This window comes from Hylobates moloch, unplaced genomic scaffold (genome assembly GCF_009828535.3).
Source record: "Hylobates moloch isolate HMO894 unplaced genomic scaffold, HMol_V3 SCAFFOLD_3, whole genome shotgun sequence".
In the NCBI taxonomy this organism is placed as follows: Eukaryota; Metazoa; Chordata; class Mammalia; order Primates; family Hylobatidae; genus Hylobates; species Hylobates moloch.
The window spans coordinates 18,039,094-18,057,552 of record NW_026652278.1 but is presented as its reverse complement, the minus strand read 5'-3'; the positions used below and the strand labels follow the sequence as shown (position 1 = coordinate 18,057,552).

The window sequence follows — 18,459 nt, the reverse complement described above, 5'->3', positions numbered from 1 at the left end:
GATCGGCAGCCGCAGTGGGCAGGGCATCAGTAGTACAGTCAAAATATTCATTTAGATGAGCACCAAATGATTCATTTTGCCATAGTAATGACAGTTCTCAGTCTTTTTTTTTGCCCAAAACACAGCTAATCATCAAAAATTGTAACTTAAAAATTAATTTCCATTTGTGTCATCTCTGATTTTTTGTGCGGTGGTTTTTAGTTTTCCTTGTAGAGATCTTTCTCTTGCCTGGGTGTTTTCTTAGGCACACATAATTGTGTGGCAGTTATGAATGGAAATTCTTTCCTGATTTGGCTCTCAGCTTGACTGTTGTTGGTGTATAGGAATGCTATTGATTTTTGCACATTGTATCCTGATACTTTGCTGAAGTTGTTTATCAGCTGAAGAAGCTTTTGGGCCGAGACTATGGGGTTTTCTAGATGTAGGATCATGTTGTCTGCAAACAGGGTTAGTTTGACTTCCCTTCTTTTTATTTGGATGCCTTTGTTTATTTCTTTTGCCTGATTGCCCTGGTGAGAACTTCAGATACTATGTTGAATGGGAGTGGTGAGTGAGGGCATCCTTGTCTTGTGCTGGTTTTCAAGGGGAATGCTTCCAGCTTTTGTGCATTCAGTATGATGTTGGCTGTGGGTTTGTTATAGATGGCGCTTAATATTTTGAAGTATGTTCCTTCAGTACCTAATTTACTGAGAGTTTTTAATATGAATGGATGTTGAATTTTATAGAAAGCCCTTTCTGCATCTGTTGAGATAATCATGTGCTTTTTGTCTTTAGTTCTGCTTATATTATGAATCACATTTACTGATTTGCTTATGTTGAACCAACCTTGCATCCCAGGGATAAAGCCTACTTCATCATGGTGGATAAGCTTTTTGATGTGCCGCTGAATTGTTTGCCAGTGTTTTGTTGAGGATTTTTGCATCAATGTTCATCCAGGATATCCACCTGTAATTTTCTTTTTTTGTTGTGTCTCTGCCAGGTTTTGGTATCAAGATGAGGCTAGCCTCATAGTTTGAGTTAGAGAGGAGTCCCTTTTCCTCAATTTTTTATTGAGGAGAGTATATCTGGTAGAATTCATCTGTGAACTCATCATGTCCTGGGTTTCTTTGGTTGGTAGGCTATTACTGTCTCAATTTCAGAGCTGATTATTGGTCTGTTTGGGAATTCTGTTTCATCCTGGTTCAGTCTTGGGAGGGTTTATGTGTCCAGAAATTTATCCTTTTTTATTTTCTAGTTTATGTGCATGGAGGTGTTCATAATATTCTCTCATGGTTGTTTGTATTTCTGTGGGGTCAGTGGTAGTACCCTTCTTGTTGTTTCTGATTGTGTTTATTTGAACCTTCTCTTTCTCCTTTGTTAGTCTGGCTAGTGGTCTAGGAATTTTATTATTTTCTTCAAAAACCAGCTCCTGGATGCATTGATCTTTTTATTTTTTATTTTGTGTGTGTGTGTGTGTCTTTTTCTCCTTCATTTCATCTCTGATTTTGTTTATTTCTTGTCTTCTGCTAGCTCTGGGATTTGTTTGCTCTTTGTTCTGTAGTTCTTTTAGTTATGATGTTAGGTTGTTAACTTGAGAGCTTTCTAACTTTTTGATGTGGACATTTAGTGCTATAAATTTCTTTCTTAACACTTCGTGGAAGACAACCTAGGCAACACCATTCAGGATGTAGGCATGGACAAATATTTCATGATGAAGACACCAAATGCAGTTGTAACAAAAGCAAAAATTGGCATATGGGATCTAATTAAAGAGCTTCTGCACAGCAAAATAAAGCATCAACAGAGTAAACAGCCTACAGAATTGGAGAAGATTTTTGCAAACTATACATCTGACAAAAGTCTAATTTCTATCATCTTTAAGGAATTTAAACAAATTTACAAGAAAAAACCAACCCCCGTAAAAAGTGGGCAAAGGACACGAACAGACACTTTTCAAAAGAAGACATACATGTGGCCAAAACTCATATGAAAAAAGTTCAACATCATTGATCATTAGAGAGAATTAAAACTGGACCTCTTCCTTACACTGTTAATGCAAAAATCAACTCAAGTTGGATTAAAGACTTAAATGTAAAACTATATAATTTGATTGTGCTGTGGTCCAAGAGACTGTTTGTAATGATTTCAGTTCTTTTGCATTTCTTGAAAAGTGTTTTAATTCTAATTATGTGATTGATTTTAGAGTGTATGCCATGCAGTGATGAGATGAATATGTATTGTGTTCTTTTTGAGTGGAGAGTTCTGCGTGTATCTATGAGATCCATTTGATCCAGTGCTGAGTTCAGGTCCTGAATATCTTTGTTAATTTTCTGTCTCAGTGATCTGTCTAATATTGTCAGTGGAGTGTTAATGTCTCCCACTATGATTGTATGGGAGCTTAAGTCTCTTTGAAGATCTCTGAGAACTCGCTTTATGAATCTGGATACTCCTGTATAAGTGCATATATATTTAGGATAGTTAGATTTTCTTATTGAATTGAACCCTTTAGCATTATGTAATGCTGTTCTTTGCCTTTTTGATTTTTGTTAATTTAAAGTCTGTTTTGTCAGAAACTAGGATTACAACTCCTGCTTTTTTCTCTTTTTCATTTGCTAGGTAGATTTTTCTCCATTCCTTTGTTTTGAGGCTATGTGTGTCATTGCATGTGAAATGGGTTTCTTCAAGACAGCATACCAGTGGGTCTTAGATCCTTATTTGGTTTGCCACTCTATGTCTTTTAATTGGGGGCATTTAATCCATTTACATTTAAGGTTACCATAAAATACTTAATTTCCAACAGAATTTAACAAAGACATTGTTATGTCTTATACACAGTAAGTGTACTAACTAAACGTATTTTGGTTGGAAAAAGATAAACATTGATTTATTAGGTTAATGGTTCTTGGTGGAGATGGAGTAGCACCCCCTAGAACTTCATAGGTTTTCATAATTAATTACTCTAATAATTGGGGAGTGCTACTGGCATAAGAGGATGAATAGTCACAGCCTTTTATTAGAATGGGCACTTATGGAGACCAGGAAATAAATAAAATCTAAGTCCAAATATGTTTCATTGAGTACAGTAGATCTACAAACTCACTCTGTAGTCATTTTCCCTGTTCCATAGTTCATAATTAAAATGGATGTATGTAGCAGCCAGCAGATGTCTCATATTGGCTTCCTGACCTGTGGAGAAAGCCAGTAAGGTAGAGAGGGGCCAAGAGAAAGAAACCCTTGAAACTAATTCCATTTATTCTGGACCCAGTCAAGATGGCAAATCAGAGATCTCATGTCAAGACAAATAGCAGGCTGCTGAAATGGAGAAAATGAGGGATTATGATATTCTCAAATATGAGCTGGATCCTATTTATAAGTGTAGTGCCAAAATAATTCCCTAGCTTAAAATATGGACAGAATTGTGATAAAATCTAACAGAAAATACATTTTCTTTCTTGAAATCCTACAACATGTCAGTACATTCTGTTTCTGGTATGTAAAAAGACTGTAGAGACTATATCATGTCTTAGGAAATAGGGGACATATTTGAAAAGGAAATAGTAATATAAGAGCCAGTCAAGTCATGTTGTAGACCTCTGGAACATTATCAGAGTCCTCTGTTTAAAAAGAATTGCAATCTCTCCCACAGTAATTTTACCATGTAGTTTCTGCTGCATACATTTTATATTATAGCACTATAAAATTTTAACAAATGCATAGGACAGGAATAATATGATAATTTTAGTTCCTATATTATGAAATTCAGTAGTACTCATAATTTGGCACCAATTTAATATGTTTTTGTTTTTAGTCTCTTAAGAGGTGTCTCAAATATTCTCCAGACACATTGTATACTCACAGATGTGTGTGAGCAGGATAGCTATTGGTGATGAGATTTTCTTAAATTAATACCTCTTGATCAAATTCTGAATAATATTATAAAAGGTAGATTTTCAATTTACATGATAGTTGCAGTCTTAGAAAATTCAATATGTGTTATAAATATGCAAAACTGCTTTGTGTTTAGATGTAAAATGGAGTTAGATTCCAGGCTCAAATATTTATGAGCACATTTTTCACCTACTTAAACATCTGCCATGTTATTCTAAAGTTATATGAGATTTTGATCACTTTTTTATTTTGTGGAATTACTTTGTATTTTTGTAGGATGTCTGCACCCCTGGTTTCTCTTTCATTCCATTCAGTAAATTCCCGTGGAACGCCATAATTATGGAAATAATGAATTGTTACTCACAAATTTATCCCCATTCAGAACCACGTGCCTTAAAAATTAGTGTTTTTCCTTATCTAGCCAAAAAAAGTTTATTGTTTCACTGTTTAATATAAGATCTCAGATCATTTTATTGATTTCTGGTGAAAAGTACATATAAATGGCACTCTTAGATATTTTGTTGGTAGATTAGTCAAAATTGATGAGTTGATTCAAAATTGTTTTACTTTCTGTTCACAGTAAATTGAAGATAAACTTCTCAACGGCATTTGGAATTAAAAATACCATTTCCTAAGATATATGGCAATATTACTAATCAGGATCTTAATTGTGCTAATTAACTTATAACTGGCTCCCCTTTTCTGTTCCTTATACCTTTCCCATTTACTGATCTTACAACTTCTTCATAGCTACTTACTTCAGGCTTAAGACCCTGGTTCTCAAAATTAGGGCACAGAAGAATCTCCTGGGATATGGTGACTAAACTCCTGGGATGGGAAGCAAAATTCTACTTTACTAATAGTAAATTGTGACATAAAAATTCTTGATACATTTTGAGAAATGTTGCCATAGGAGGATCTTCCTGAACATTTTTTTTCCTCCTTGGCTTACCTTTAGGCCAGTAATATCTAAGATTATTACCCATTTTTCTCTATCTTGTTTTATCAAGTCTCTTTTGTTTGTTTGTTTTGTGAAATTGCCTTAATGATGATGCCAATGAATTCCTTTCCATTTTAGGAAGCTCAAAGTTGTGCCTTCTTTTCTAGAACAGATTCTGGCACATAGTAGGGACTTTATATTTTAAAAAATAATGTATCTTGGATCTTTATTTCTTCTAATTACTCTCATCTTTTTTTTTTTTTTTTTTTTTTTTTTAGTCTGCTATATGGGGAATGGGGATAAAAAGTACATCTTTTCTCTATGTGACTTAATCTACATTGTTACAATAGAGACTACAGAGGAAGAATAATTTGCTGTACAGCCTGCCTGCACATAGATTATCACCTTTATAAACACAATTGGATAAGTAACTAGTGACTATAGTCTTTAAATACTGACACTAATTTTTTTTGTTGTTTTGAGACAAAGTCTAGCTCTGTCCCCCAGGCTGGAGTGCAGTGGCACAATCTTGGCTCACTGCAACCTCCAGCCTCTGGGTTCAAGCGATTCTCATGCCTCAGCCTCCCGAGTAGCTGGGACTACAGGCACTCGCCACTGCACCCGGCTAATTTTTGTATTTTTGTGAGAGACGGGGTTTCATGTTGGCCAGGCTGGTCTCAAACTCCTGACCTCAAGTGATCCACCCACCTCGTCCTACCAAAGTGCTGGGATTACAGGCATGAGCCACTGCACCCAGCCTCCAACACTAAATATTGTTAAGATTTTTCTAGGTTGTTTTGTTGCTGTATTTGCAACTGCAGATAAGACTAATGGTTTCCTTGTGATAATGAGTTAAGCAGCCTTGATGTCTAATATATAAGATACTTGAGGAACTCTTATGCTTGCTTTATTCTGTAAGAGGCTATGAGACAATACCAAAAGCCATACATCTCAAAATATCAGTTCAGAAAACATGTTACTCATGTTAACTTTGGCCAGTATGAAACCATATATGGTTTTGTCCGATTTCTACCCTTGAGGAATATGTTCTGGTAACAAGTGTAACTTGAGCATATAGCTTCCTATGTCAGGTAAATGTTTGAGTTCTTTTGGAGTATGACTTACTGAATGTAAAGCTCTTGGATTTTAGGAATGTACTTTTTTACTCCAAAAGATCTCAAACATTGAGAGGGAGTCTCGCTCTTTCACCCAGGCTGGAGTGCAGTGGCGCGATCTCGGCTCACTGCAAGCTCCGCCTCCCGGGTTCACGCCATTCTCCTGCCTCAGCCTCTCCGAGTAGCTGGGACTACAGGCGCCCGCCACCACGCCCGGCTAATTTTTTTGTATTTTTAGTAGAGACGGGGTTTCACCGTGGTCTCGATCTCCTGACCTCGTGATCCGCCCGCCTCGGCCTCCCAAAGTGCTGGGATTACAAGCGTGAGCCACCGCGCCCGGCTTAGGAATGTACTTTTGAAGTTAAATGTTAGTTCTCCAATCAGTCTTTCTATACCAACACCTTGTCCGTCAAAACTATACTAGATTAATGTCATTTAATTGCCAATTTTGAAAACATTCTGAACACAACTCAGCTGTATTTCCCAGCCTCCATTGCAGTTAGGTTGGAAGTCATGTTGTTGGGCTCTGTCCAGTAGACAGAAGTAATACCCACCACTTCTAGGCCTGGCTTTTAAAAACCTCATGTGCCATACACCCTCTGTTTCCTCATTCAACAGTTCAATGGAGAGGAAGATGAGGATCTGAAAGATTGCAGAGGCTAGGAATAGCCCAGATCCTGGGAGACTGCATGGAGCAAGACCTTTTCTCCAAATCTATTCCACACTGGACAGTGTCTTCAGCTGGAATCAAACTTACTGTATAGAACTACTGAGATTTTAAGGTTGCTTGCTAGAGTTAGCATATCCTTCCATGGGTAATTAGTATTCTCTTAGCATCTAGCTTGACATCCTTAATTACTGTACTTTCATTTAAATAACCTTAAGGGTCCTGTTCATTAAGTGTGACTGCTGGAGTAGGTTAGTGAACAGTATGGGGGTATTTAGGGTTAATTTGTTCTTTAATCCCCATTCATCTCTTAAAACTTGCAAAAACCTCCCAGCTTTTTTTTTTTTTTTTTTTTTTTAAATCAAAGCTGTTCTCATTTAAAGCTATTTTTTGGGAGACTAGTATAGTCCATGATTTCCAACTTGATTATTACATTCACATAAGGCCTAAAAGTTAAATGGCTTTATTTAACTCTAGATGGTCAGAATGGTTCCCAATACATGATAGAATTGTTGAAATTGCTAATAAAAAAGAAAAATGCACAGTAAAGAACAGGGTATCAAGTAAGATTTAGGATATACTACCTACAAGTTGGAAGAAATTAGAAAAAGAAACAGATGTGTATGTCAAAGAAAGAGACACCACTTTAAGCATTTATTTTACTTTGATCAGTCTTCTATATATTTATTATTAAGTTATCTTGAAATATCAGGGGATGAAATAAATAGCCTAGTATGTCCCAACTTAACGTTGTATGAAGAAATAAAGTTTTAACATTTAAATGTAGAAAATATATCTGGTATATGTGTAGGTGTTTTATCAAAATATGGACTCACGTCAAATGCATGTGTGTTATAAGATGAACTACTGTTATACACTAGTATGTCCTTTTGATTTATTTCTGGGGGCTCCAGTGTAGTGGCTGTGTTGTATAGTTTAGCACTTTTAGTTTTATGGAAAAATGGTAAGTGACTGAACATATTTCAGTGTAATCTCTTTTTAAAACAATTTTCTTTTTTGTCTTGTTTGGGCAATTTGCAGGTGCAAATGTGATATCCTTTCTTTATTGTTAATAATGTTTGTTTTCTCACCTTAACATAATGTTTTGAGATTTATCCAAGTTGCTGCATTCAGATAGCTGTAATGTGATCCTATTAAATGTTGTAGAGTATTTCATTATATAATTAGAACACACTTCATTCATTCATTCGCCTGTTTTCTTTTTTTTTTTTTTTTGAGACGGAGTCTCGCTCTGTCGCCCAGGCTGGAGTGCAGTGGCGCAATCTCGGCTCACTGCAAGCTCCACCTCCCGGGTTCACGCCATTCTCCTGCCTCAGCCTCTCCGAGTAGCTGGGACCTGTTTTCTTTTTTTGATAATTCCAGTTTTGTTTTTCTTTTTCACCATTACTGTTAATGTTTTATCCGTATTCTTATATGTTTCCTGGCTTACAAATGCATACATTTTGTTGAGTGTGTATTCATTATTCATATTTTCAACTTTGGAAAATTAACTATTTTGTAAAGTGATTATATTAAATTATACCCATTCCAAGACTCTGTGAATTTTATTAATGCTCCACATCTTTGCTGATAGTTGGTATTCCAAAGTATTTTAATTTTGACACTTCTGATGGACGTGTAATTGCTGTGTTCTTAAGCTTAAAAAATTCCTTAGTTCCTAAAAGTTTATTATGTTTAATATTTAAAGGTTTCATCTCTTTAATCACCAGTGAAATTTTTTCTTTTTATGAAGTAATAGTCTCTCAAGTTTCTTGTGATTTTTCTGCTGGATTCTCCTTTTCTTAATCATTTTTAGTAATATTTTATACATGCTATGTACACATCTTTTGTTGGTGATATGTTTAGTAAATGTCACTCTGTGGTTGGACTTTCACACCAATTTGTATGTCTATAATGAGACATTCTTAATTTTAATACAATCCAATATATCCATCTTTTCCCTATGGTTAATGCTTTTTTGGGTTCTGTTTAAAAATTCTTTCTCTTCTCCATTATCAAGTAGTATTCAGGTAGCCAGTTGGTCATGGAATTTATTTTTGGCCTGAAGGTTTTAACTTTCATCCAATTTCTTTAAAAGAGATAAACTATTCAGATTTTTGTTTCTTCTAGTGTCTGTTTTGTTCTTTTCCTTTAAAATATTTTCATTTATTTAAATTTGATTTTATTTTTAAATTGACATATAATAATGGTACGTATTTATGGTGTTCATAATGATGTTTCAGTGCATACAGTGCATAATGATCAGATAGGGCAATTAGCATTTATAATCTCTTTGTGTTGGGAACATTCACACAAATTATCTTTCCAGCTATTTGAGCTATATAATGTATTATTGTTAACTACAGTCCTTTTAAAGTAGTATAGAACATTAGAGCTTATTCCTCCTATCTAGTTGTAATTTAATATACTTTAACAAATCTCTCCTTATTCCTCTTTCCCCACACCCTTCCCAGCCACTAGTACCTTCTGTTCTATTTTTTACTTCTATGAGAGCAACTTTTTTTTAGCTTCCACATGAGTAAAGACATGCAGTGTTTAACTTTCTATTCCTGGCTTATTTCATTTCATGTAATGTCTTCCAGTTCCATCCATGTTGCCACGAATGACAGGATTTCCTTCTTTTTAATGGCTGAATAATATTCCATTGTGTATATACACTACATTTCCTTTATCTATTCATCTATTGATGTACACTTAGGTTGCTTACATATCTTTGCTATTGCAAAGAGCATTGCAATAAATATGACGATGCAAGTATGCCTTTGACATACTAATTTATTTTCCTTTGTATAAATACCCAGTAGTGGGAAGGCTGCATCATATATATGGTAGTTCTATTTTTAGTATTTTGAGAAATTTCCATACTGTTTTCCATACTGGCTGTACTAGTTTACATTCTTATCAACAATGTATAAGAGTTCCTTTTTACCACATCCTCACCAGCATCTTATATTTTTGTCTTTTTAACACAGCCATTTTAACTGGGGTCAGAGGATATCTCATTGCGGTTTTGATTTGCATTTGCCTAATGATTAGTGATGTTGGCCATTTTTTCATAGATTTGCTGGTGATTTTGTATGTCTTCTTTTGAGAAATGTCAGTTCAGATTATTTGCCCATTTTACAATTAGATTGTTTGTTTTCTTGCTGTTGCAATGTTTGAGTTCCTTATGTGTTCTGGCTCTTAATATCCTGTCATATGAATACTTTGCAACCCATTCTGTGGATTGTCTTTTTACTCTGTTGATTGTTTCCTTTGCTGTGCAGAAGTTTTTCTATCTTGATGTAGTTATATTTGTTAATTTTTGCCTTTGTTGCCTGTGCTTTTGAAGTCTTATTCATAAAATATTTTCCCAGATCCATGTCCTGAAGCATTCCCCTGGTGTTTTTTTCTAGTAGTTTTATTGTTTCTGGCCTTAAATTTAGGTATTTGATCAATTTTTCAGTTGATTTTTGTATAGGGCAAGAGGTGAGGGGTCTAGTTTAATTCTAATGCATATGAATATCCAGTTTTCCCAGAACCATTTATTGAAGAGATTATTTTTTCTCCAAGTCGTCTTTGTTCTTGGCATCTTTGTCAAAAATCAGTTGGCTGTAGATATGTAATTTCTGTGTTCTCCATTATGTTTCATTGGTCTGTGTGTCTGTTTTTATGCTAGTACCTGTCATTTTGGTTAGTACTACTTTGTGGTATATTTTGAAATCTGGTAGTGTGATACCTCCAGCTTTGTTCTGTTTTGCTCAGGATTGCTTTGACTACTAAAGGTCGTCTGAGGTTCTATACAAATTTTATTTTATTTTTATTTTTAAATAAAATTTTTATTTCATTATTATTAAATTATTTTTATTGTTTATTATTTTAGTAATATTACTATTTCTGTGAACAATGTCATTGGTAGTTTGAAAGGAATTGCATTCAATCTGTATAGCTTTGTGTACTATGGCCATTTTAACAATATTGTGATTCATGGGCATGAGATGTCTTTTTGTTTGCATTCTCCTCAATTTCTTTTATCAGTTTCTTTTGTAGATTTCCTTGTGGAGTTCTTTCACCTCCTTGGTTATATTTATTTCTAGGTACTTTTTTGTTAGTTATTCTAGATGAGATTTTCTTCTTGATTTCTTTTTCAGCTACTTTGTTGTTTGTGTATTGAAATGCTACTGATTTTTTAATGTTGATTTTGTAACCCACAAGTTTGGTGAATTCATTCAACCGTTCTATTAAATAATAGTGTTTTGGCAGATTCTTTAGAATTTTCTGTACACAAGATCATGTGATCTGCGAACAGGACAGTTTCACTTCCTCTTTTCCAATTTAGATGCCTTTTATGTCTTTTTCTTGCCCAGTTGCTCTGGCTAGGACTTTCAACACTATGCTGAATAAGCATGGTGAGAGTGGGAATTTTTGTCTTGTTTTAGTTGTTACTGAAGGAAAAAAAAACAAAAAACCAAGAGTATCATAGTAAAACAGGAGTAAATTAACCCTGATACCAAAACCAGCCAAGGATACAACAACAAAAAGAAAACCATAGGCTTATATCCCTGATGAACATGTATGCAAAAATCCTGAATAAAACAAAAGCATTCAGCTATTCCCTATTCAAATTAGTGTATGGTGTGGTTTGTCATGTATGGCCTGTATTGTGTTGAGGTACTTTCTCCTTCTATACCTAATTTATGGGGAGTTTTTTTATCATGGAGAGATGTTGAATTGTGTAAAATGCTCTTTCTGCATCTTTTGAGATTATCATATGGCTCTTTTCCTTCATTTTGTTGATGTGATGTGTCACATTTATTGATTTGCATTGTGTTGAACCATCCTTACATTCCAGGGATAAACCCCACTTGATCTTGGTGTATTATCTTTTTATATATTGTTGGATTTGATTTGCAGTATTCTGTTCAGGATTTTTGAAAATGTTCATCAGTGATATTAGCCTATAGTTTTCATTTTGTTGTTGTGTCCTTATCTGGTTTTGGTATCAGGGTTAACCAACTCCTGTTTTACTATGATGTTCTTGTTTACTGCTATTTTTTCATTTATCAGTTTGGGGATTTCAGAAAGTTTAGCCATTTCTCTTCAATAATTGCTACTTCTCCATTCTCTCTCTTTTATTTATATATGTATGTATGTATGTATGTATGTATTTATTTTTAGACAGAGTCTTGCTCTGTCGCTAGGCTGGAGTGCAGTGGCACAATCTTGGCTCACTGGAACCTCCGTCTCCCAGGTTCAAGCAATTCTCCTGCCTCAGCCTCCCGAGTAGCTGAGACTACAGGTGCACGCCACATGCCCAGCTAATTTTTGTATTTTTAGTAGAGATGCGGTTTCACCATGTTGGCCAGGATGGTCTTGATCTCTTGACCTCATGATCTGCCTGCCTTGGCCTCCCAAAGTGCTGGGATTACAGGCGTGAGCCGCTGCACCTGGCCTCTCTCTGTTTTAAAAATATTATATGATAGCATTTTGATGGGTTTCTTTAGGGAAAAAAAGAGCAAAATAAGTGTGTTTTACCTTTTATATCTTTATATCTTCATTTAAAAAGAAATATTTTATTTTATTTTCAGATCGAGTCTCACTCAACTTGTCACCCAGGCTGGAGTTCAGTGACGCGATCTTGGCTCACTGCAACTTCCGCCTTGTGGGTTCAAGTGATTCTTCTGTCTCAGCCTCCTGAGTAGCTGGGATTACAGGTGTGTGCCACCATGCCCTGCTAATTTTTGTATTTTTAGTAGAGACAGGGTTTTACCATGTTGGCCAAGGCTGGTCTCGAACTCCTGATCTCATGATCCACCCACCTCGGTATCCCAAAGTACTGGGAATACAGGCATGAGTCACCATGCTTGGCCTATCCCTTCATATTTAATCATAAAAATGCAAAATTATTTAGCAGATTTTCAGCTGCTTTAAATAATCTGTCATATTTTAAAATTATGGCTGTTACATGCCCCTTATTTTAGTCTCTGAGTAAAAAAATTATATCTCTTGACAAGGTATATGTATATATTTAAACATTTGAATATATATTTAATATCTAAATGCTCGTATTATAAATTCAAATATTTAAATAAATTAAATATTTAAATTTTGAAATTTTAATTTAAACATTTAAATTAAAAATATGTTAAAACGTAAATATAGAATTATTTTATATTTTGTTTTATAAAAATGTGTATAACATAATGTTAACATTTACATAAATGATAATCATTATTTAGGTGACATTTAATGAGATTATTTACTTCTTCAAAGTCTGTAATACATAGTTCAGCCTAAATCTGTTTTCCATGAAGGTCCAGCTGCTTGATTAGTTTGCTTAGTGGAAAAGGAGTATGATTATCTCTTTGCTTAGACACAGAAACCCTTTGAAGTTACATTTTTAATTAAGCCATACAGAAGACTTCTAAAGGCTTTTAATGTTTGTATCAGTGTTAAAGGGTTCTGAGTTTTTAAAATATTATTTAGCTCAAATATCAGAAATATTAACTTGATTTATGTTGTACAGTATCAATTTGTTTAAGGAATTATTATTTATATTTAAACGTTTTACATTTTATTTACCTGTTGTAATCTGAAGTTGAACTTGCTAAAATAATTTAATGTCTCGATTTACTTTTTTATTATGTGAATTAGATTAGTGGTTCATGTTCATATCTCAAGTAAATATATTGAAATATTTTATATTATAAAATTCCATCTATAACAAAAATATTACGTTGGGCAGATCCTATACTGACCATTAATTGTCAATGACTTCTAGTGTTCATACCGTTGTGTAATTCCATTTCCTTCCTTGAGTGTGGGCAGGAGCTGTGCTTGCTTCTAAACCAGAAAATAATGCAAAGTTGATGGGATATTACTCTTATTATTTTGTTACATTACATGGTAAAGTGATGGTTTTCACTTCTGTGAATATGCTGTGAAGTCTGTGCTTGCTAGAAAACTTGCTCTAGTGATTTTTTCTTTTGCTGGCTCTGAGAAAAATGCAGCTGAGAGTATCCTCTAGCAGCTAAGGATAGCCACCAGCCAATAGCAAGTAAAAAACTAAGGCCCTCAGTCCTATAGTGGTAAGGAAATAAATTTTGCCGAAAACCTGAGGGAAAATAGAAGCAGGCATATCCTAGTTAGTCCTCTGATGAAAACCAATCCCAGCTGACACCTGATTGCAGGATTGCCGTGGACCCTAGGTGCAGCCAACGTCTTGATTGCAGTCTGCTGTGAATCTGAATCAGAGAACCTAGTTATGCCATGCTCAGACTCCTGATGCACAGAAACTGTGATATAATAAATGTGTGTTGATTAAAGTTACCAAATTTATGTATTTTTACTGAGCAATAGATAACTAGTACAAATATTATATCCAAGTAGTCTGGTATTTTATTTACCGAATTATAGAATTCTATATTCTATATTTACATAATATATTCCTTAAGTGTTTTCAGACTATGAAGGAGATTTCTAGTCTTTGATAGATATTTTCTTGAATGGGTAAAATAATTTCAACAATGCAGATTAAGACTTTTCCTAAAACAGACCGTTTCTGAAGAAATTTTACCTTTGTGTAAATAAACACAGTAGACTGTTAGAGAATAAATGAGTTAAACTATTTTAATTGATCTGAGTAATTTACATTTATATATGCAAAATTGCCTTAATAAGGTATTTATAATTTTGTTATATTGTTTTCTTCTTATGTTGAAAATAGTTAGATCCTCCATTCTGATTTCTTAATTTGCATTTCTTTGGGAGATCTACAATGAAATTGATGGATTATGATAATCTTGATTCCGGATCATATTATTATTAGGTTACATCATAATCCATAATGGATATGCCAAACATTTTAATATCACCTATTATATTTATAACAGGTTAGCACAGTTTTATCAATTTATTTTTGGCATGTGAGGAATGAGGTGGGGGGGTCATTGGTTTGCATAGCACTACATTGTGTATAAGTAATGTTTTATACATTTGTTTGGGATTTCATCTGTTTTATCCTTTGTAATGAGATATTTTCCCATGAGTGGTAACTCTGCTATTAGATTGAATTTGCTAGCCTATGAGGATCTTGGATTTTGAGTGGAGGTATGACAAGTAGGCCTGCATTCTTTTTTCTCTTTTGTCTTTTTTAAGTGAATTAAACATGGAACAAATTTATCTGATAGGATGTGACATTAATGAAAACAAAAATTTGTTTATTCTTGCCTAATCTTAATTTTTATGATGTTTACCAACTCCTATGGTAGACTCCTTCACATTTACCAGACAGACCTCAACATTTTTCTGTAAGCAAGAGCCCTCCTTTCTTCCCCCATTTATTCATCTATTTATTATTGGAATGGACTCATGAATTCCTATTTTTTTCCCAGTGATTTATAATTCACTACTGTTTTTAACCACTTTGGCACTCACATTGTCCAAGATTTGGCCCGTAGGAGAGGCTTCAAGCTAGCTCTTTTGTTTATATGACACACCTATCATTTTGTGAATACTTCCTTACTTTCTGGTATAAGAAGATATTTCAGGCTCATCTTATTCCTCTTCTGCCTCAGTTGTGGAATCAGCTGTATATCCTTTTGGAGCTCTAGTTCCTTGTAATGGAATATCATATTAGAGACCAAGATCTTGGTGCTAGGTATGCTCTTTGCTCTTTGAGTTATCTTTACTTAGTGGGTTGTTTGGTGAACAAAGTTAGGAAATAATAATTTGTTTATGTGCACATATAAATACACATATGTGCACATACATGCATACATATGCATGTATATACACACATATAAATATTTTAGAAAGCATTTCTTCATACTAAAACTTCAAATTCAGATCTATTTCTGCAAGGCCTTTGTACCTTCTCCAGCTCAATATTTGTTCCTTCTTCTACAGTAAATGAACACTGACTTCCAACGACATCAACATATTTCCTTATTTGCTCAATTCTACATTGTAATCTAAAATAGTTTCAGATTTACTTTGCTTATATCACTTCAGTAAGAAAACCTACATAAAAGATTTTGGAATCTGATTTCAAGCTTCCCTCCTCCACTTTGCCCTGCACCAATTCCGAGAATGTAGTCAAATTTTGGGTTCATAAGTTACTTTGAATCTTCCTTCCCTCTCTCTTCTCTTACTCCCTCCCTTCCTTTCTTCTTTCCTTCCTTTTTTCCCTCTTCTCTTCTTCCCCTTACCTCTCCTCCTATTTCCCTCCTTTTTTACTTTCTTTTTCCATCAATACGGAAATAGGATTCACTTGAAGTTTATTAGGCTTTTTTATTTCTGCTTACGTCTTATTTTATGAATTTTTTCCTTTCCCATTCTTATTGTATTAAAATAATTAAATATGTTGAACATTAATAAGCTGAAACTACTTAAAGTATACTCAGGGAGATTATTGTTCATTTCTTTCTCCCTCTTCCAGTAGGTAACCAATTTTATTGTTTTCTGGTTTATCCTTCCTGTGTTTCCTTTCATAAAAGTAAAGCTGTATGAGCTATGTGTGTTTCTGTCTGTATGCGTATCTTATATTTATAGATATAGTTATTATTTCACCTTCTTACACAAAAGCTGACATATTATTAGATGTATTTTAGATACTCTTGAGTTTTACATTTTTTCTTCTTTATAATACTTCCTGGAGCTCAGTTAATATCAGCTCATAAAAATGTTCATTTTTTTGTTCTGTTTTGTTTACAGATGTATAGTACTCCATTATGTATATGTACCACAGGTTAACAAATCTATTTGGGGACATTTAGACATTTTTCTAGTATTTTGCAATTAAAATTATGCTACACTGAATAAACATGTATGTATGTATGTAGTTTTATAATATTGGAGGTTTTTCTTAAGAGCAAATTCCTTTCAATGGGATTGTTGGGTCAAAGAATACATGCATATGTATTTTTTTAGATATTGTCAAGTTGTCCTCCATAGGAATTTTCTCATTTTCCATTCCCACTAGCCAATATGGGATGGCCTATTTATCTACAGGCTCATAAGCAGGCTATATTGCTATGCATCTGAAATTTTGCCAATCTTGTGGAGAATAATTCATGTAGTTTTAATTTATATTTCCATTATTATAAGTGAAGTTGAATATTTTTTCACGTGGTTAAGAGCCATTTTTATATCACTTTTGTGAACTGTCTCTTCATGTCTTTTGCCAGTTTTTCTATAAAATTATTAGTTTCCCCCATATTTTTAAAGAGTTCTTTATGAATTAGAGATTATAGCTCTTTTTCAGTGAGACATAAGTTGCACATATTTCCTCCCAGTTTGTCGTATGTTTCTTGACTGTACTAATTGCACTTTTTTTTTCCTATGCAGCTTTCTTAATGTAGTCATATTTCTTAGTCTTTTAAAAATTACATTTGGAATTTTATTCATGGTTAGGAAGCCTTTTATTATGTAATTAACTTATCCTTTTTTTACTATTTTGAAAATTTTATTTTTTACATTTAGATTTATGCTTCATTTAGAGTTTTATTTTGTTTATGGGATGAGGATTGGATCTGATTTGATGGTTTTACAATAGCTATCAAGTTGTCTTAATTTATTATGAGGACTGTCATACTCCAGTCATTTAAGACAACTTTTATCATTTACTAGATTTTTAGTATATGATAGTTGAGCCTGTTTCTGGAATTTCTATTGTATACATTTGGTCTATTTATGAGCTAGTACCATACTATTTAATTATAGAGACTTTGAGTATATTTTATATCTTTTAGGTCTACCTCTCTTCAAAGCTCATCTTTTTCATTGTTTTTCTAACTATTTTTGCATGTTTGCTTTTATCCCTAAGCATTGAGATCAACTTTTCTAGCTCCTGTAAAATCTCATTGGAGTTTTCATTGAATCACATTAAAGTTAATCTTTGAAATTAATTGCTATTCTGATGATGTTGAGGTGTCCTAAAAAAGAATAAATAATGTCTTTCCATTTATTTACATCTAATTTTGTCTTTTTCAAGCTGAGTTTCATGCCCAAAATCATATTGTTATGTTTTTATAGAAAGTATTTATTTTATTAGCTTTTTGGAGGTACCTATGTTTCCTTAAATGACACATGGAATTAAACTACCAAAAATTGGTGTTTAAATTTAACTCATAAAATTTGAAAACTCTTTTAATACATTCAAAATTATTTCAAAAATTATTATTTGTTAATATAAACCACTTTAGATAATATATTTCTAATTTGCTTTTTTGAGCTATAAATATTTAATAGAGAATGTAGTTCTTGTATTGGATACCTTCCAGAACTCTGCAAAGCCTTTCAGTTTAATTCTTAACAAGGTGGTGTTGATTTGTTATTTCTGTTAATTTTCTGTGGTTGACTATTGAAAGCTTAGAATTGGGATGCCAAAGTTACTTCCTACACAATAACATATAATTTCATCCTTCCAAGAAATTTGTAGTTCAGAGAAAATAAAATTTCAACCATTCCTTTGTAAAACTTATACTGTGTTGAAGGTAAATATAATATAGTAATTTTCAGTTCAATATAAGATTATGTAATTTGAATAAACCAAATATTGTTAATAAAAAAGAAAATGTTATAACTTGCATATTAGAGAAATGAGTTTGTATCCTTGAGCTTTTTAAGTCAGTATCTCAGTGTTATCACTTTGAAAACACTTGAGGGAGAGTGATGCCAGCAAGGTGGCAGAATAGGAGATAATTTGCTAATATTTCCTCACAACAACAAAAACTCTGCACCCATCTACTGACAAAAGTCACTGGCAGGAGCCTCAGGAGTCAGGTAGGAGGGTGTAAAAGCCCAGTGGAGCCCAAGGTCCAAAGAGGGTTGTTTTGAGAATGCAGACTGGCATCCAGGTAATAGATGCA

At 33.7% G+C, this 18,459-nt stretch overlaps 1 protein-coding gene across 5 annotated transcripts in view; it reads left to right on the top strand.

Moving 5' to 3' along the window:
- The window catches only part of ATRNL1 (attractin like 1), an 838,515-nt gene that overhangs the window by 300,734 nt on the left and 519,322 nt on the right, over positions 1 to 18,459 (top strand). Inside the window, exon 21 of one of the 5 annotated variants that reach the window (XM_058435984.1) lies at positions 12,178 to 12,242. The exons of the other annotated variants lie outside the window; for them this stretch is intronic. Within the exon in view, the coding sequence (XP_058291967.1) occupies positions 12,178 to 12,220 (43 nt within the window). The 3' untranslated portion in view covers positions 12,221 to 12,242. Of the gene's footprint in view, positions 1 to 12,177; positions 12,243 to 18,459 lie in introns of those variants that run through there. 5 annotated transcript variants of the gene reach the window in all.